The following is a 21,266-nucleotide window of genomic DNA, read 5'->3' as shown; positions in this document are numbered from 1 at the left end:
CTCACATTTGCAGAAGTGGTTTCATCTAAAATATTACATAAATGTTCAATTTTTAAACATATTCTCTGATACAGTTTATTTTCTTTAGTTCATGAGGTCTAATAATCTTGGTGAAATCATTGCCAGTTATTTACTTACAATCTGACTATAGTATTAATTACTATGTAGAACCTATTTTACATAGTCTTTATATATTTTTTTAATTTTGTAAACCACTCTGATCTACATTTTGTTGTCCATAGAATATTTTGGAAATGAAATCCAGACAACCTGCTATATATTCAGATCTATTCTTCCTTCTTGACATTTTCCTGGATAATAATACAGACAATACCTCCTGGTAAGAGAGTCACTGGCTCTGGTATTTTTAGTGGTGCAGTGAAGGATTATTTTTTATGTTAATAGTATTTGCTGTTGCTCCTTTTCCTCTGTGACTGATGTTACTGAAAATGCTCAGTTACATGAATGTAATTATGAAAGGAAAAATAATCCATTAAATTTTGTATATTAGTTGAATGTTGAGGTAAATACAAAATGTAGAAAAATTATTGATGCAACTTTTAGAGTTTGAAATTTTGTCCACCTTTTTATTATGCTAATGACTAAGGACTGAAAACTTTTTAAAGTTTGGTATTTAAGAGGTTAAATTTACCTTCTTTAATATTATCTCTGCATATATACTGACAATGACATCATTCAATTAAAAAATATATTCACTCATAAAGATGAAAACAAGACGAGGATCTAAAAAAATGGTAAAGAGGAAAATTGGAGGTCGCATTGCTTTATAATGGATGAATTATGGCACTGGCCAACCATTTCTCACAAGTCTGAGATGCAAATCAAGACTTAGAAAACACCAACCTATGCAAATCAATGTTTTGAAAATATAGACTTGTTTAAATAGGGTTTATACATTGGATGCAATTTTTTCCATTACACATTTTCTTTGTTTTGAGTCTGAATTATACAGAAGAAATTGTCTCCTGTGGTATCTTCTCCTTTCATGATTGAGAGTATATCTTCAAAATAGGGGTTAAATCTTAGACTAAATATCCCCAATTTTAAATATTTCCAGCCACAATTAATAGTTATCAAAATGTCAGTTTTTTTTAAATGAGATCCCTCAGAAATTCGTTTAACTATTTTTAAAGTCCGTTCACATTGAAATCTTTTCAGTACAAGACTTATTCCAGCATCATGTGGTGAAACAATATAATATTCCAATTTAAAATAAAATTCACTAAAACAGCAATTAAAGATATAAATGAATCAGAAATACAAAATTTTGAAATCTAAAAATAAGAGCCAGGTATAAACTCAGAACTTATTAACTTGACAAAATTATTTCATAAACAAAGAATAAACTACTAGATACTCAAAGAAATATACAATAGTAAAAATATAATTAACAGTAAAAATGGTTTTGTATGTTTGATTCTAAAGACACAACTTAGTAAAGTATGACATACTTAGAAATATTTTAAATTCAGAATATCCCCTTTCTAAATTTCTTTTCTGAGTCTGGTATCAAAAAAAGTCATGTTATGTAAACAGGAATCTAAAGCAGATTGTCATCTGAAGTCTTACTAATAATCTCGAAAGGCAGCAGTGAAACCACATTGCCCTCAAAGCTCTCAAGGAAAAACAATCTGAGATAAATATTTATTGTACAGTTAGTCTTTCAAATTTATCACAATAATAGTGAAATAATTTTAAGTTTGGAAGGTTTTGTCAAATGTTGTATGCATAATAATCACTTTCTGACGAATCATCGACATGGTAAATTCCATGTGTTCAAGAGCTGTTTGGGGATCCTTCAGCAATACTGGTGCTTATAATTATATAATAATTTTAGACTTTAAACAAAAATGAGGGCTCACATAAAAAAAACAGTGTGCAGTGTTAATTTCCTAATACATTACATATTTTTATTAGCAAGTGGATAGAAAAAATAAATATAATAATGTGTTGATTTTCTCTCGCAATGGGTAGGAGATAGAACTGGCAATTCAAATAGTGGAGGCTAAATGTTCTTTGAAGTGAGGGAATGATGATCCTTAATAAAATCTGGACACTAAAGCAAGTTTCCAAATTTTATATTATATTTATACTAAAATAAATTTTAAATGATTAAAAAGAGAAAGCAAAAAGGACAATATTATGAAAGACATAACTACACACAAAGCAAGCAAAACACACAAACAAGCAAAACAATTGACGTAAAAGTCAGACCTGTGAAGAGGCATTGACAAACTTTCTCATCTATGAGTCAAACATAAAATCTAAAAAATGTTTTTCTCCAGGTGAGGGAAAAAAATTTATAATTACACTATATACATATATGGTTTTATAACCCAATGTTTACATCAGTGATTATTAAATATATAGTGATTTCACTAAAGACTCACTTACAAAAGGCAGTTCAGGTTTCCATGCCAAACCATGAAAAGTATTTTGTATATAATAGGTTCTTTTGGTGAAAGTTTGTTGAGTGAGTGATTTTTTAAAAAACACTTTATGCCTGATTGCAAGATTTTTAAAAATAACACAATTGTAAATAGAGTTCAATGTCTTTACATATTTTTATCATACTTAATCTTAGTTTTACTTTTCTGTAACAACAAAATAAATAGAGAAAATCTGTGGTGTGTAAATTTATATTACTTGCTTAACTTTTGTATTACTTAACTTTTGGACATATAGTACTTCCTATTGTTTTTTTCTACTTTTAAAAACATTTCTAGCACTCAGGAGCACTGTACCTGGTAACAGTTAATTCCTTTTCCCTTATCCTCCTGTTTCCCAGTAACCACGAATTCACTTACTCTATAAATTTGAATGATCTTGACATTTCATAAAACTGGAATCACATTATGTGACCTTTGTGTGTCTGACTTATTTCACTTAAAATAGTATTTTTAGGCCCTCCCTGGTGGCACAGCAGGTTAAAGCACAGCACTAAGAAGCTAAAGCCACTGCAGCATGAGTTCGATTCCCACTCCTGGAGGTGACCACATGGCGCGGCACAGCTCTCCTGACCCCCCGCCCACTACTCCCCTCAACAGTGTGTTTCGTCAATCTGCCTGTTCTACCCCCCACTCTGTCTCTGGGGAAGCCTCTCACTGCCCTGCACCTCTGGCCTGTACCCCAGTTCTGTATGCATAAATAAATAAAAAATACTAAAAAAAATAGTATTTTTAAGGTTCATCCATATTGGTAAATTTATCAGTTTTTCACTCATTGTTCTGGCTCAGTAATTTTCTATTGCATAAATATACCATGCTGTTTATCCATTCATCAATGCTGGAATGATCAATAGATGGAGTTATATTCTTTCTCCATTTTGGAAGCTGGAAATCTGATATCAATATTAGAAGAATTGTGCTCCTTCTCAGACTCTTCATAACTCTAATGTCTATCTCTATTTTCATAGTCTTCTATTAGCTATTCTTGTTTTCTGTCTCTTATTAGAACAATTGTTATTGGAACTAGGACCCATGCAGGTGCTCCAAGATGCTTATATTTCAAGGTTCTCATTGTTTTTGCAAACAGTCCTTTTACAAATAAGGTACATTAGCAGTTTTGAGAATTCGGAAATAGACATCTTCTTGAGGACCACCATTCATCCCACTACCAGACCCTTGTAAGATACATGACTACTAAATTTTCTCTCATCTGAACATTTTACTTTAATTGTCTTACCGATATTTTTTGCCATGCCAGGGCCTTGGATTTCATTAATCTTTTTATATAATTTTTCATTTGTTGATTACTCTGTTGTTTTTTAAAAAAAGAAGCCACAGACTAACATACACACATACAGATGGACATAATAAATAGTACATCTATTATCAGAGAATACACTTTGATCTATTTCTCAGATTTTGTCATCTGCATTTTTTTTTCTCTTATGGCCTGTGAAGTTTTAGATGCCAATGGAGAATGACATCAGGTGTGCTCTTAGCAGACAGAAACTATATTAAATGTCATGGAGGAAGGGCCCAAAATGCCACTTACTTTTATATCAACAATAGTGGATAGACTTTGAAAATGTTTGGAATTTGTGTTTTTATTATGTTTAAGACACTTTTAAGTATTTTACATAAATGCTTTTTGTCTTTAATGTATCACTACAAGGTGACACATTGATTGGTTTAGAAAGCTAATGCTTATTCTCAAAAGTACTAACACAGCCCTGTTTACAAAAGTGTAAGTTTGAAGTTCATAGGAACCTTTATTAAATTTCCAAGTTTTAATAATATTAAACTTATATTTTTAATAATACCAGACTCTAAGTTTAAATAAAACCAAACTCTTTAATCATCTGTGAGCTGGTACATTGTTCTCCAGTTGACATTAAAAAAAATTATTTTTTGGCCCTCCCTGGTGGCACATTGGATTAAAAGCACAATGCTATAAAGCAATCCACAGCCACTGCAGCACTAGTTTGATTCCTGGCCAGGGAGGTGACCCACATGGCTTGGAGGATCTCTCCTGACCCTCCCGCTGCTCCCCTCAGCATTGTATTTCATTTGATCTGCCTGTTCTGCTCCCCACTCTGTTTCCGGTAAACCCTCTCAGCCTCTGGCTCCCCGCACCTCTGGCCTTTACCTCAGTTCTTGTATACGTAAAATAAATAAATCTTAAAAAATTATTTTTAATTCTTCAACACCTGTTAACCATTTTAAATGAGCTTATTTCATAAAAATGAGTAATATATTTTTTAGTTGAGTTAGTCCCAGGAAATAGGTTCAAATAGGGCTCATGAAATAACCTTGATTTTGTCCTTGGGAATGAGTGTAGAGCTGAGCTGCTTGTGAATGTGAACTGGAGTGCTAGTAATCCAGCTACCAACAAGCATGGCATCATGATTGTGTTAATTATATTAAAAAGCCAACTGAAGTAGGTGATTTATGATTGCTTAATTTTGTTACTAAGGATGATTACTCAGGAGTATGGTAAGTAAGGATTTCTTCTGGATGCTAACAGAAAGAAACGATAAGTTTATATTTTAAATTTTCATTTAGCATCATAGTCTAGAACCAGAACTATTCTATGGCAATTCTTAAATTATCTCATATTTATTGAATCTATGATTGTCATATTTCTGATCAAACAAATCACTTAACTTTATAGGTTACAAAATTATGAAAATAAGGCTCTGCTTAGTAACTCATGGGTATATATTTGGAATTAAACTTGTAAGCAAATGCTCACACATCCAGAGTTTTTTTATTTTAAATGCTACTTCTTAGAATTTACCCTTAGATCAGATAAATTATTTTCCAGGCTCATTTTATTCAAAAATTGTACTTATATCTCTGTGATCACATTTTTAATGCTTCACTGGATCTCTGTTGTTGCTTGGGATATGCTTTCTAGTATGCTTCATTACTCCTGACTGGATATAATTTAGCTGATGCAAAAATCCTTGCAGGGTTGACTATGCCCCTATACCTCTGAATTACATAAATTATTGTAAAGCACTGTTACTGCAATGAAATTTTTTAAAAAAGTGGAAAGGTTGGTAGTATAGGGAGGGAAGCAATCTTCTCAGAACATTTTGTGGAAATGTAAAATTGCACAGCCATTATTTATGGAGATTACATTACATTATGGAGATTTTTCAAAATAGCTAATATTATATTAAAATGTGATCTACCAGTATCAGTTGTGGGTATATATACACAGTAACTGGCATTATTATCACCCAAAAGTATATGTATGCATACGTGTTTGTCAATTGTATAATTGAAGAATAGCTGACAAATACAATCCCATATTTTATATGTTATTCATTCAGTTATTCTTCAGTGAAGTGAAGTAATTCATTTCTATCAATATGAACTTATAATCAGTTAATAATAAGGAAATAATCCAGTACCAATTTACTTACATTGTTAGATAATTCTTTCTAGCTGTGGCCATTGGAAGGCCTTACATTTGTCTTCTGTGCCCCTTCAAGGTAGCCCCATCTTTGGGTATGCGTATGTGTGTATGAGTGTTTGTGTGTGAACTTTGTTTTCTGGTACTAGATGATGCTCCAGCTTCCACATTCCTGGCATGACTTGATAATATCATTTTGCTTACTTTTGTCAGTTCGATAGGTGAATATAGTATTTGTTGCATAGATTTAAAATTCATTAATGACAAGTGATATTAAGCATTTTTTATATTGTTATTTTTGTTTTCTGCATTTCTTCTTTGGTGACACATCTATTTAGGTATTTTCTACTTTTAAAAATTACAGTTTTACTAATATTAAACTTTAAGAATCTTTTCCATATTGTGGATGTAAATCCTTTGTCAGGTATATACTTGCAAATGTTTTTCCCACTCAGTGACATTCCACAGACAGAAGAGTTTACAGTGGACTGTGGGAGAGGTTTATGGGTGCCTTGGAGGTGGGTGTGGTATGGGAGCATACATCTGAAAAGATTTATTCCTGTACCTCTGAATCATAGGTAGTATTTTAAACCCATGCTACCTGATTAAAAATACAGATTAAAACATATGTAAACTTTGTAGTATTCATGAACAGTGTATTTTATGCCTCAAAAGGCAAGTGAAAGAAGGTAAATAAAACCATGATAATATCCTGTTACATATCTATAATAGATATTAAGATAACTATTATTTTAAAAAAGAGTTGGCAAAGAGGTTGATAAATTGAAATCCTATATATTGTTAAAATTATTGGTAGGTATATAAAATGGTGCAACTATTTTACAAAGTAATAAAGGAGTGCCTCAAAAAGTTTAAGCATAGAATTATCACATTACTGGTCAATTTAACTCATAGATATTTATTGAAAGGAATTGAAAATAGGTATATGGACACATATTTATACATGAGTTCTTAGTACCATTAGTCACAACAGCTAAAAGTAAATACAATCCACATGTGTATCAGCTGATGAATGGATACACACATGGCCTATTTATACAGAAGAATATTAGTCAGCTATGAAAGATTGATGCACTACAGTATGTATCACTTCAAAAACATGTTGAGTGGAAGAAACAGATATTGAAAGTTGTATGTTCTCATTTATATAAAATATCCATAATATGTAAATTCACTGAGACAAAAAGCAGAAACGTGATTCCAGGAATTAGGAGTAGAAGAGGGAAGAGTAAATGCCCAAGGGACACCATTTCCTATTTGGATGATGACATACCCTGTGACAGGATAAGATGATTACTGCACAATAATATAATCATACAAAATACCTCTAAATTGTTCCATCTATGATGAATTAATGTTGTGCATACTTTCGTTAAACAAAGGAGATAAAATTGAAACTAGACAATAATATATGATAAAATGATATTTTTATGTTAAAAAGATTTCAGGGCCTCCCTAGTGGTGCAAGGGTTAAGTCTCATCACTGTCATGCTGTCCACAACCACTACAACACAAGTTCAATACTTGCGCGTGGCACAGCAGACTTCTCCTGTCCCACAATCTGCTCCCCTCAGCAGCGTATTTTAGTCAGTCCACCTGTTCTGCTCCTGCTCTGTTCCCTCCTGGCAGGCCTATTATTCTTGGATGATCTCAGTTATTTACTTTCTTAACTACTGGTTTCCTGTAATGGGTCTTTGCAAATGGCATGTCCAAGTGTGGGCTGTTCAACTCTCTGTTTAGTAATATCTCTATCTAATTAGCAGTGTGTGAACAAGCACCTTTATGATGAGTCATCTGTTCTCATAGTACTCTGCTCTTTTCCTTTATATTAATCCTATGAATTGTATCTTTATTTAAAACTATTTTAAGTCTAAATACTTAATTAGCCTATAGTCAAAATTAGTGTTTTGCTTCAGAAATTGATAGAGTGCCTGTCCTATAGTAGATGAACATTAGGAATATTGGTTATGTGCATTGGGGATATTAGTTAAATGGAGATTTTAATGGATAACGTCATCAAACCCCTTGTTAGTTAAGATGTCTCTTTTGTTTTAGCTTCAATATTATTGAATTACTCAGTGTTCATTATACATAAATATTTGATAAAAAAAAGTTGTTCTTTTGTTTCTGTTGTGTTAGGCATCACAAGAAAAAAGCTAATGTATGAAGCAAATTACTCTGAAGTATCTCAATTTGTATTGCTTGGACTTTCTGCCTCTAGGCCACTACAGCAATTCTTCCTTGTCTTCTCTACAGTGTTTTATGTAACATTATTCCTGGGAAACTTACTTTCTGTGCTTGCTGTGATATTCGATCCTCATTTACATTCCCCCATGCACTTCTTTTTAGCCAGTCTCTCAGTTTTTGGTATCTGTCTGTCTTCTGCAACTGTTCCCAGGATGATTTCTAACCTGTCCACAGGACAGAAGACCATATACATCCCAGGGTGTATCATACAGATACTTGTCCTGCATCTCATGGGTGCATCTGAGATGGTGGTGCTCATTGCCTTGGCCTTTGACAGATATGTGGCCATATGTAAGCCCCTGCACTACATGACGACACTGAATCTGTCCACGAAGTGGTAAAATAATATGGAACTATTCAATCACAAAGAAAATTTCATTAAAATTGCAATTAACTATATGAAAGAATAAAAAATTCAAATTTCTGAATGGAAATGCCTAAAATAAGAATCAACTAAAACTCAAAACAAAATTTAACTCGACAAAATCATTTCATAGACAAAAAGATAAACTACTAAGTATTCAACGAAGAATATGGTGGCCAAAATTATAATGAAGAATACAGAGAATAAAGGAGAAAAATTGAAAATGAAATTAACTAAATATAGATGTTTGAAAGGTTCAAGATAGAAGGGTAAAGAGCACTGGGAAGATGACTTTCAGTATCTGTATTATTAAAATAATGAAATTAATACAATTGGTATGGTATGTCAAACTTTTCTTTACATGCCTGAAAAAAAAAAAAAAAGAAGATCAAAATCTACATAATGAAATTAATGAAATGACTTGTAACACCCTGGATAACTTGTCTTATATATTCATTCCAAGGCATAACATAGTAAAAGCTTTGAAAATAGTTTGAATTCAGAGTATCCTATTTCTCAGTTTCTCCCTATCTTAGTATCAAAATAGTCATTTACCTAAATAGGAGACAAAATCAAGTTGAAATCTGAATTCTCAATAATAATGTCAAAAGGCAGCAATGAAACCACATTGTCTCTTAGACCACTCAAGGAAATGAAATGAGATAAATATTTAGTATATAGTCTGTCTTTTGAATACATAAGAATTAAAATAATTTTAAGTTTGGAAGGTTTTGTCAACTGTTGGATGATAATCATTATTGGAGGTAACTTCTAGTAGGTGAACTCCATGTAGCATTGAAGGGCTACTTGGAGACCCTACGGCAATATCACTGCTTATAATTGTGTAGATTATATAAATAGATTTTGTATTTAAACAAAAAAGAGGCTCACATGAAAGAATTCTATGTAATGTTTAATCTCTAATAAATAAAGCATTTTTAATGGGTAAGGGATAGGAAAAGTAATCATAAAATAATGTGTTGATTTTCTCTTTAGTATTAGGTGGTTTTCAGAACTTGAAACTCAGATAGTGGAAGTGGCTAGCTTTGCATTGCTGCACTTTAACCTGGTGGCACCACCAAGGAGGACACATACTTCACATCTACTGTGATGTCCAATATATTAAAAACAAATATCTAACAATAAAGTAGAAATCTAAAAAAAAGTGTTAGCAAGGATGGGGAGAAATTGAAAACCTATGTAGGGGAAAGTAGGGGGAGAATGAATGCCCAAGGACACTCATTTCCTGTTGGGTAATAACATATCCCGTGACAGCATAAGCTGGTGACTGCACAATATTATAATCATACAAAATGCCACTGCATTGTACCTTTAATAAAATTAATGTAGTGTCAAATTAGTTAAATGAAAGCAGGTGCAGTTAGAAACTAATAATAAATGAGGAAATGATATTTTTATTATAAGAAGACTTCAGTCACAGTGGTTCAGCATGTGGTCTCGTCACATATTTTTGCTTAGTTTACCTTTCTCTTTGCTTGATATTTATTAATATTATGCTTTTGTGTGTACTTACACACTATGTAGATGTTCACATAATTTAGTAAAATGATTGGTAAAACTGTTGACAGCAGTTTAGCTAACAAAAATCAGGAAATGGTATTTTGAAACAGAGTTCTGAGGAAGAACGTGTGGCCTTTGTTCTCTAGTGTGTGCATGTGGCTGCTCTAAACAGCATTTCTCTCACTTAGTACGGGTGGTATGATTTAGTAAACTAAAAGACCAGTGGAATGAATCTGGGAAATATAAGTTGACTATCCTTTCCTACCATTATGTAAAATCAATACCTCATTTCTTCATCTGAGGGAAGACGGTGCACTTCCATCTGACTATTTTGTTAGGAAGAATAGATGAGATAATATATGTGAAGACACTCAGAAAACATATATGTTAACTCTACCTGTAAACTCTTAAGTGTTACAGTAATAATATAGAAGGAAGCAGAATGGTGTAGGGATTAAAGCCATGGTCTTGGAGATCATGAATTAATGGCATTTGAATATTGAAATGGGTGGAGCAGAGTGACTCTCACAATATTTTTACATGTATTTAATTAATGCAAGTATATCATGAAAAGGGGAGGATAACTGTACCAATGACCTAAACTGCTGGTACAGTGTTTCCATGGAAATGCCATAACTGTGTTTCCAAAAGTATTTTAAATGGCCCTTATTAATGAACTTGTTAATAGCTATTCCCCTTTCCCTGGTAATGGTCTATGTGATATTTACAAATAGGCTGTACAGTATTAGGAGGCACTGATCTTCCTTGAAGATATTTTACTGTCATATTTTATTACATGAAGTTTTCTTTTCTTTCCATTATTTTTTTTCTTTCTTTCCGTTATTTTTAACCCAGCTTTTAATATGCATTTTCTCTTCTTGTCATGAGAATTAAAATGGAGCTCCCATGGTGAATGGGCTGGGGACTCTGGTCAGTGAGTCATCACATGGCCACCAAGCTATTGATAGAGCTGGAGCAGCTGTGAGAAGCAGTAACAACATAATACAGAGAGAAACAATCTTAAAAGTCTAGTAATACTTAAACTAACCATTTCTAAGTTCAGGGATTTGTTTTTGTTTTGTTTTGTTTTGTTTTGGTCAGGTAAGTGGGGATGGTATGACTGTACTGAATATGCTAGAATTACCTGTTACAATTACTCCTTAGTATCTCTGCCACAATTTATGAAATTTCTCACTAATCTGCCTTTTCCTTCCTTGCATTCTCATCACAGTTGTGATTGTCAATTCAGTGATTTATTGAACCCAAAGGTACCAATTTTTTAAAATAGGATGAGATATTTCTCTTCAAAGCGCATTGCTCTGCAAACCTATTGCCTGATATACAGGAATCTCTCTTAGTCTAGTTTTTATTTTTCATTTAAAAGTTGTAAGTTTCATATATGAGTTTGATATACAATGTTTGTAGAGTTCTGTTTTAAATAATTTAAAATGATATATGGTAATTCAATATGGGCCGCTGAAATGAGTGGTAATGTGAATTTTCCAGAACTATCATATAGTTTCTAGAGCAGCAGCTATGCCTTAAGAATTGTATTGCCATCAGTTATCTAAAGGGGAAGATGTAGGTTATTATTACTGAGAACCATTTCAGAAATATCCACTCATTTATGTACATATGCATGACCACAAGTATCTAACATGTGCTATCCTAAACTCACAATAATAACCAAATCATATTTAGAATAAGAGTCAGTCCTGCTCTCAAGAAGCTCATCGACCTAGCAGCCCAAACACAGAAACCCGTCACCTATACTCTTCATGGAAAGTATTATGAACAACTTGCAAGTATAATGTGTTATTGAAATGAGGACAGAAAGGTAAACTGGCGGAGTGAGGCAGGATCCTGGAGTAACTGGTGTGGAGATAAAAATTTTTGAGCAGAAATAATCAGCCAAAGGAGGAAAAGGTCGGGGATAACCTTCAGTTAAAACAAAGTATACCTCAACCTGAGCATTTGTCCAAAGTATGCATCAACCAGAACACTTCTGAAAGAATAAATAATGTCCCAGCCTTGATGAGTCTTCTGAGGGAGGGAGAAAGATGAGTGTCTGAGGCATTGACTGTGGACACACTGAAGTAGCTCTAGACATCGGCCAAGGTGCTGTGGCAGCCAGTGAGGCTGCTGAGGAGTCTGAATCAGTGAGCAGCAAGAGCTGACTCTGGGCCTCTCCTACCTTAGTGCTGCGGTAGCTGCTTCCCCTCTACTTCTGGGAGGCTCTTTCTTGCCTCTTTCCATCACTCCTTTTATTTTATTCCATGCCTATGACTTTCTCTGCCTTTCTTTTTCCTGTTATCTCTTTCTTTCCCAGTATCAATTTCCCAGGCAAATATTTATTGTAAAGAAACTAGAAGAGGATTTATTTTTTATCGTGGAAATCAATGTGTTACAGAGAAGATTTTCTGTGTGGCCTCTTGAGATTTCTGATAAGGAAACAGGTGTTGATACAGTTGTGAAACTTTACTGTACTTTTTATGTTTAATTGCTGGTGTCATTACTATCATCTGTTTCAAAGCAAAGTGCATCTTGAACCTCTTATTTTATATTTAAAAATGCATTTTTAAGTAAAAAGAAATACATGATTTTTTAACCACTTATAGAAAATGACAGTATAGATACTAGGAAATGAATACCAGAGGCGATCCATTTTTACACTTGTGTGCATGATCAGAACTTTAAGACTGAATCTTAACTATAGAGCCTTTGAATGGTCTGCTGCTGTTCCACTTTGAAATGCATGCCCTCTTGTTTACTTTTATGATGATTCCATTGTCCTTTCCTAGGTCATGATCTGTTCTAGGAATTAATTGTTGGGTGCCCAACTCTCCGTCTATATCCCTGTGTCAGCATCTCCTGACATCTTCACTGCGGTGTTTCCTTTTATTCACAAGCTGCTGTATGTCCATGGGTTTCCTAATGCCCTTTGCTAACTGCTTGGCTGCTGTGTCCTTACTCTTGGCTCATTTGGGTCATGGTCCATAATATTCGGCTCAGATACTGAGGTCATGCCCTTGTGTGTCCACAATAGACCTTGTGGAGTGACTTGAGAAAGACGTGATGTGGAACTGGTAAGCTGGTAATAACAGCACAAGTCTGGTGTCCTTAGCATTTGCTGAGGTGCAGAATAAAGATCAATAATTTCCTTGTGATATTTTGATTTCAAATTGTTCAAACTCTCTAATACTGAGAGTTGCCCCTCTTTGTTGAGGAATAATTTCATATGGTTCAAATTAATTAACGCATACAATACAGAGATGAATTAAAGATCTATGTCATTCTAATTTTTAGTGCAGATAAAGTTTCAAAAATGGATTTTTAATTTTTTTATCCTTAATATTTTCTCAATTTGAATAAAATGCATTGGTTTATCACTCAGTGTCCACTATTGACAGAAATTAATACACTGATTTTTTTGTTTCTTTCCGTATGTGGTTGAAATGCCTCCCCTATTTGGAGGATTTATTGACTCTCTATCATAAACATTAATGTTGTCTGTAGATTTTTAAAACAAACATTTTCTAAAAGGTGACTTTTACCTTGATTTTTGACTTACTAATTATGACTGTAAGTAAATTGTCTTGATCATTAGTTAAATTTGAGAAGTTTTAAATTTTGTAAATTTGATATGATTCTGATTAGAATATTTTAGACACTGTCAATTACTTCCTCTCTGAATTTTTAACAAGGCATATATTTGCAGTGTATTTTCCATCCTTATGTTTGCTGCTTAACTTTTAAATATTCAACTGACTTTATGTTGAGAGGCAGAGATCTGAATTTTCCACGTTTTACCTGTTGTGCCAGCACTACTGTTGAATAAATCACCCTGTCCACACACCGATGTGAAATATGTCTTTCATGGATGCAAGTTCCATCCTGTCTGGCCAATTATTGTCAACTGATCTCAGTCATTGATCGTCTTTCCCACTGGCTTTCCTTTCTCAGGGTGTTGCCTATGGCATGTTCAAGTCTGGCCTGCTCAACTTACTTTTCAGAAATATCTGCATCTAAATGGCTGTACATGAACAAGCACTTTTGTGATGAGTCACCTTGTCTCCTAGTACTAAGTTCTTTTCCTTTACATAAACTCCCTCATATCAAATAATACTGCCTGTCATTTAGTAGATGTGCATTAGGAATATTGTTTATGCTCAGTGGGCTATTAGTTGAATTGGGATATTAATACATAACATTTTGGAAACACCTTATGGTTGATAGGTAAGATGTCTCATTTAATATGAGATTTAATATTTTAATTGATTAAATGTTTACTATATGTTAATGTTTTATTTAGAAATCTTTGTTATGTTGTCTTTGTTATAGGCATCAGAAGAAAATCTAATGTATGAAGCAAACTACTCTGCAGTGTCTCAATTTGTATTGCTCGGACTTTCTGCCTCTAGGCCAGTGCAGTATTTCCTCCTTGTCTTCTCTACAGTGTTTTACATAACCATTTTTCTGGGAAATCTCCTTGTTGTGCTTACTGTGACATTTGATCCTCATCTACATTCCCCCATGTACTTCCTTTTAGCCAATCTCTCATTTATTGATTTCTGTCTGTCTTCTGCAACTGTTCCCAAGATGATTTCTAACCTTACTTCCCGACAGAAGACCATATCCTTCCCAGGATGTATCATGCAGATATTTGTCCTGCATCTGATGGGTGGGTCTGAGATGGTGCTGCTCATCGCCATGGCCTTGGACAGATATGTGGCCATATGTAAGCCCCTGCACTACATGACCATCATGAACCCATGCATGTGCATTTTCCTTTTGTCTGCTGCTTGGATCATAGGCCTCACACACTCTGTAGTCCAGTTGGCTTTTGTTGTCCATTTGCCTTTCTGCGGTCCTAACGAAATAGATAGTTTTTACTGTGACCTTCCTTGGTTTATCAAACTTTCTTGCATGGATACATATAAAATGGAATTTATGGTGACTGCCAACAGTGGGTTCATTTCCATGGGAACTTTCTTCCTACTGATTATGTCCTATATCTACATCCTGTTCACTGTGTGGAAAAGTTCTCCAGCTGGTTTGTCCAAGGCCCTGTCTACTCTGTCAGCTCATATCACTGTGGTGATTTTATTCTTTGGCCCATGCATGTTTATATACATATGGCCATTTCCCACGGTGCCAGTGGATAAATTTCTTGCCATTTTGGATTTTTTGATTACTCCCATTTTGAATCCTGCCATTTACACATTGAGAAACAAAGATATGAAGTCATCAATGAAGAGACTGAGCAGTTACTTATTGAGTTTGAGGAGCTCTCCTAAGTAGTTCATGTTAGCTATTTTAGAAGGAGCTGCTTAACTATTTATTGTTTTCAAATTTTAAACTATTTACTCATATTTTTCTATAAGAAATGGGGTGCCAGCCAGAAGTGTAGGGCATAAGAGGATTCAGGAGATATCGAGTGGGGAGCAGAACGTGCAGAATAACTGAAATTTGCTGGTTAGGGAAGCAGTGGGTGTGACAGGCGAGGTCTTCTGTTTTATGTTGGTCACCTCCCTGGCTGGGGATTGAATTTGTTCTGCAGTGGCTGTGGACACCCTGGGATCGATATTTAGAAGAATGTGGTATCTTCTAAAAGATACCATTACTTTTCACATGATGTTTTAACATTATACTCTATTATGACAATTTAACTGTATATACCAGTGATGAGTTATTTCACATAAGCAATTTCATAAAAGTTTTCACTTCGTAAAGGCAGTTCAGGATTTCAAGCCAAGATCTGAAAAAGTATTTTGTATATATTGAGTACTCTCAGTGGGCAGTCAGGAAAATCTTACTAAGTGAATTTGTAAATAAATGCACTTTATGCCTGATAGTAAGGATTTTATAAAATAGAATCACTGGAAATCGTTTTAAAAATTTACATATTTATAGCATCCTTAATCTGTTTTACCCATTATATGACAAAAATTAATAAATAGAGAAAGTTGATGTGTGATGTGTGAATTTGTATTCCTGATTCCATAACTTTTGGACATACACTTCCTACCTGTCTTTTCTACTTTAAAAAATACATTTTCATCTTTGAAATGAAATTGTGTACTTATGATCAGGTGCTTTTCTTATCTTTCTATTTCCTAGCAACCAGTAATTCACTTACTATAACTATAGATTTGACTGATCTTGACATCTCATAGAAGTGGAATTATGTTTTGTGACCCTGTGTGTTTGAGTTATTTCACTTAACATAATGTTTTCAAGGTTTACCCACATGTTAACATCCCACAACTTCATTCATTTTTCAACTAAGTAATAGTCTATGATGTGGCTATACCACTCTCTTTATGCTGTCGTCAGTGATAAACATTGGATCATCTCTGTCTTTTGATTATTGTGGACAAGGCTTCTAAAGACATGCACAATTTTTATTTATTTATTTATTTGGAGCATCTGTTTTTGATTCTCAAGCAGATTTAGTGACAAGAGAACTCTAAGTTTCACATTCTGGGAAACTGTCAGGGTGTTTTTCACAGCCACTGCAATTATTTTAGCTTTCTAGAGATTAAGATACAGGAATTTGTCTTGACTAGTTCTTTTAATTTTCTGGCCTTTTTGCTGATTTTGCTTGTAGGGGACAGTATCATAGAAATTCCAACAACAACTTAATTGCTCTCCCCCCACAATATTCTTGGTCTTTGCATTTTATGATGTTTTCACACACTTCCCCATTTTATTGATATTCCTGCCATGATTTGTATTGTCATTTTGCCTATTTTTGTCAGTTTTTTAAAAAGATTTATTTATTTATGCATACAGAGCTGGGGTACAGGCCAGAGGTGCATGGGCAGTGAGATGATTCACCAGAGACAGTGGGGAGCAGAACAGGTTGACCGACGAAGTACACTGCTGAGGGGAGCAGCGGGCAGGCCAGGAGAGGTCTGCTGTGCCATGTAGGCCACCTCCAGGGTGGGGATAGAACTCATTCTGAAGTGGCTTTAGCTTCTTAGTTCTGTGCTTATAACCTGCTGCGCCACCAGGGTGGGCCATGTTTTTGTCAGTTTTGTAGGCACACGTTTGTTGTTTAGAATTAATATTCTGTAATGACAGTTGATGTTAAGAATCTTTCATACACTTTTTTTTTTTTGTCATCTACATTTCTTCTTCCATGAGCTCTCTGGATATTTTCTCCTTTGAAAATTAGATTGTTTTCATATTGTTGAGATTTATGGACTTTTCCCATATTTTGGATGCAAATTCTTTATTAGGTGTGCATTTTGAATATTTTTTTTCACAATCAAAGCAAAAATTGGTAGAAAGCAAAGTGGGAGGTGCACAATGGGTTGTGGTAAAAGATTATGAGGGCTTTGGACGTGGGTGTTGTGTGGGAGTAAACCTCTGAAAAGAAGTGATGCTGTACTTCTGAATTGTATGTACTAACTTCAACCAGTATTACCTCAATGGAAAAAAAATTTTTTTTAAATATCTGAACTTCATTATATTCTTTTTTTATTTTTATAATAGTTTATTACATTCTTAAAGATTTCATTTCAAATTTGAGAAGACAAAGCAACAAGGATCAATAAACAGTATTCAATAGCTACATCTGTTAAGATGTCCATTACATTAAAAATAAATGCTCGGCCTCCCCTGATGGCGCAGCTGGTTAAAGCACAGCACTAAGAAACTAAAGCCACTTCATCATAACTTCTATCCCCATCCCACATGGTACAGCAGACCTCTCCTAACCTGCCCACTGCTCCCCTCAGCGGTGTAGTTTGTCAGTCGGCCTGTTCTGCTTCCCATTCTGTTTCTGGTGAATCCTCTCACCCTCTGCACCTCTGGCCTGTATCCCAGCTCTGTATGCATAAATAAATAAATCTTTAAAAAAAATAAATGCCCAATGATAAAACAAATTTAGAAATAATTTTTAGCAAGAGTGGTGAGAAGTTGAAAACCTGTATATTGTTGGTAGGTATGTAAATGATGCATCTATTTTATAAAGTATTAAGAGAATAACTAAAAAGATTAAACATAGAGTTATCATAGGACCCATAAATTTTATGCATAAATTTACAGGAAAGAATTGAAATAGATATTCAAACAAAAATTTATGCATGAATGTTCATACTAGCATTAATAACAATAGCCAAAGTTAGATACAATTGAAATGTGCTTCAGCTATTGAATGGGTATACAAATGTGACCTAGTCACACAGAGGAATATTACTCAATTATGAAGAATGAGGCACTGAGACACATTTCAGTATGTATGACTTAAAAAACATGCTGAGTGAAAGAATAGTAGATGAAATAGCATATCTAAATATATTCAGAAAAGGTTAAAGCTAATTCCACCTGTGCACTCTTTTTTTTTTTAAGATTTATTTATTTATTCATATAGAACTGGGGTACAGGCCAGAGATGCGGAGGGTGAGAGGCTTCACCAGAGACAGAGCGGGGAACAGAACAGGCAGATCTACGAAGTACACTGCTGAGGGGAGCAGCGGGCGGGTCAGGAGAGGTCTGCTACACCATGTGGTCACCTCTGGGACAGGCGGGAATCGAACTCATGCGGAGGTGGCTTAAACTTCTTAGTGCAGTGCTTTAACCCGCTGCGCCACCAGGGAGGGCCCACCTGTGCACTCTTACTAGTGTGTTTTAGTAATGATATTATAGGAAGCAGTATAATATAGGTATTAAAAGCCATGGACTTTGAGATCAGTAACAAATGGCATTGGGACTTTGACTATGTGTGTAGGAAAATGAGTTTGGCCAATATGATACATTTCCATGTTAATTAATGCTAATATAGCTGAAATGGGGTGGATTACTGTATTAATGAGCTAAACTACAGGTAATGTTTTCATGCATTCTCCATGTATGTGTTTCCACTAGGATTTTTAATGTCCCTTACTAGTGAACTTGTTAATAGCTCCTCCCTGTTCACTAGCATTGGTCTAATTATACAAATAGGCTTTAAAGTGTTAGGAGGTATTGATCTTCCTTGCAAATATTTTATTGTCATATTTTATTACATGAAGTTTTATTTTCATTGCATTATTTTTTTACCCCACATTTTTAGTACTCATTTTTCTCTTCATGTCATGAGAATTAAAATGGAGTTCCCTTGGTGAATGGGCTGGGGACCCAGGTCAGTGAGTCATCAAGTGGTCACCAAGCTATTGAGAGAGCTGGAGCACTAACCACATAGGTCACAGAGGAAAACAGTGCTTAAAAGTCTAGTAATAGTGAAAATATTTCTGCAGTTCAGTTTTTCCTTTGGTCAGGTAAGTGGGGATGGTATTGCAATGAATATGTGCTCAAATTATCTGTATTTTCATATTGCAATTAGCACTTAACCTATGTCACAATTTTTTTTAAAAAATCTTCATTTCCTCACTTTCCTTTTATTATTATCTCAGTTTATTTTCAATTTTCAGGCCCTATTTAACATTCAGTGTTCAATGAAATTGTGAAATTTCTCTTCAAATTGCATTGATCCACATATTTAGTTTGTAATTGATATACAGGGGATCTTTCTTGGTCAAGTTTTCTTGTAATTTACAGGTTGTTAGTTTCATGTGTTAGTTTGATGTACTATGTTTATAGAATTATGTTTTAAGTAATTTAAAATTATATATTTCAATGCGGACTGGTGGTGATTTTTCTAAGGACTGCCATAATTATATAGTTTCTAGAGTAATGAGTTCTCTAAAGTTTACAGCTTGTGCTTGTGTTTACTAGGAGTTATTTCATGTGGCTCAAAAGAGTAAATACATATAATATAGAAATGAACTATATTGTGATATGGATTAATGAAATACATCTTTCTTACTTTTACTGCACATACAGGTTTTAAAAATGGATATCCTACATATAAGATATAAGGTAGTGTTTACAGAGAAAACATTTCAGGAACATCCATTAATTTGTGTACATGTGCATGATCACAACTATCTAACCCCTCACTTTCCTAAACTCACAATCATTACCTGGACCAGTATTTAGAATAAGACACATCTGTGCTCTGAAGAATCTCATTGACCTAGCAAGGCAGACACAGAAACTCATCACCTGTAATTATGATGAAAAGTATCACGAACAACTTGCAAGTATAGTGTGGTAGTCAAGGAGAAACACAAAACTAGACTGGAGGAGAGAGGGAGCATCCTTCAGAAACTGGTGTAGTGATAAAAAATTTTTAGAGCAGAAATAATCAGGCAAATATAGAAAAGGCTGGGGTTACCTTTGATTAAAACAAAAGTATGCAAACCAAAATATTTCTGAAAGTGGCCCAGTTGTTGATGAGTTTTCTAAGGCAGAGAGAAAGAAGAGTGTGTGGGGCATTGGCTCTGGGCACACTGCAGTAGCTTTAGATGTTAGCCAAGGGGTGGTGAAAGCCAAAGAGTTTACTGAGGAATTTTAAGCAGTGAGCAGCAAGAGAAGACTGGGCCACTCCCTCCTTAGTGCTGTTGAAGCTGCTTCTGCTTTACCATTGTGATGTTCTTTCTTGCTTCTTTCCATCACTCCTTTTCTTTTCCTTTCTTGTCCCTGATTTTCTCTCTCCTTCCTTTTGTGTTACCTCTTTCTTCTTAGTATTACTCAACCAACAAAATATATTTGTAAAGAAACTAGCAGCAGACTGCTTTCAAATATCATTATTTTATCTTGGGAATGAATCTGTTCCAGCTCTATTTAGAATATTTTCTGTACTGGCCCCTTGTGATTTCTGATGAAGAAACAACTATTCACACAGTTGTGAAACTTAAGTGCACTGTTAAATATTTAATTGAATGGTGGTGTCATACTGTGCCCTAGCTCAAAAGGAACGTGCATATTGATCTGATTATTTTGTATTCCAAACTACTTATTTTAGGTCAAAAGCAATACATGATGCTTTAGACCATTATTTTAGAAATCAAAAATACAGATGCTAGGAAGTGAAAGCTAGAGTGAAAGCCATTGGTCAAACTTGTGCGCATGATCAGAACTTTAAGATAGAAACTTGACTACAGGGCCTTTGAAGTGTCTGCTGCTCATTCTCATGGGGCCCTCCCTGGTGATGCAGCGGGTTAAAGCACCACACTAAAAGCTAAAAGCCACTTCTGCATGAGTTCGATTCCCACCTGCCCTGGAGTGACCACATGGCGTGGCAGACTTCCTGACCCGCCCACTGCTCCCCTCAGCAGTGTACTTCATCAATCTGCCTGTTCTGCTCTCCACTCTGTCTCTGGTGAAACCTCTT

At 34.5% G+C, this 21,266-nt stretch overlaps 1 protein-coding gene across 1 annotated transcript; it reads left to right on the top strand.

Annotated features, from left to right (window-relative positions):
- Window positions 1–14,401: 14,401 nt before the first annotated feature.
- On the top strand, window positions 14,402–15,343 carry LOC101630180 (olfactory receptor 4F6-like). Its single transcript, XM_004694582.1, has one exon. The coding sequence runs from the start codon at window positions 14,402–14,404 to the stop codon at window positions 15,341–15,343; it is 942 nt and encodes a 313-aa protein (XP_004694639.1).
- The last annotated feature ends 5,923 nt before the right edge of the window (window positions 15,344–21,266 follow it).

The sequence above is a fragment of the Condylura cristata genome, unplaced genomic scaffold, assembly GCF_000260355.1.
Source record: "Condylura cristata isolate star-nosed mole 26May11 unplaced genomic scaffold, ConCri1.0 scaffold00045, whole genome shotgun sequence".
Lineage (NCBI taxonomy): Eukaryota > Metazoa > Chordata > Mammalia > Eulipotyphla > Talpidae > Condylura > Condylura cristata.
The sequence above is the reverse complement of the archived record's forward strand: the minus strand, read 5'-3'. Positions and strand labels throughout refer to the sequence as shown.

Coding starts and splice junctions, on each gene's coding strand:
- LOC101630180 (XM_004694582.1), top strand. CDS start 14,402: ATGTATGAAGCAAACTACTCTGCAGTGTCTCAATTTGTATTGCTCGGA.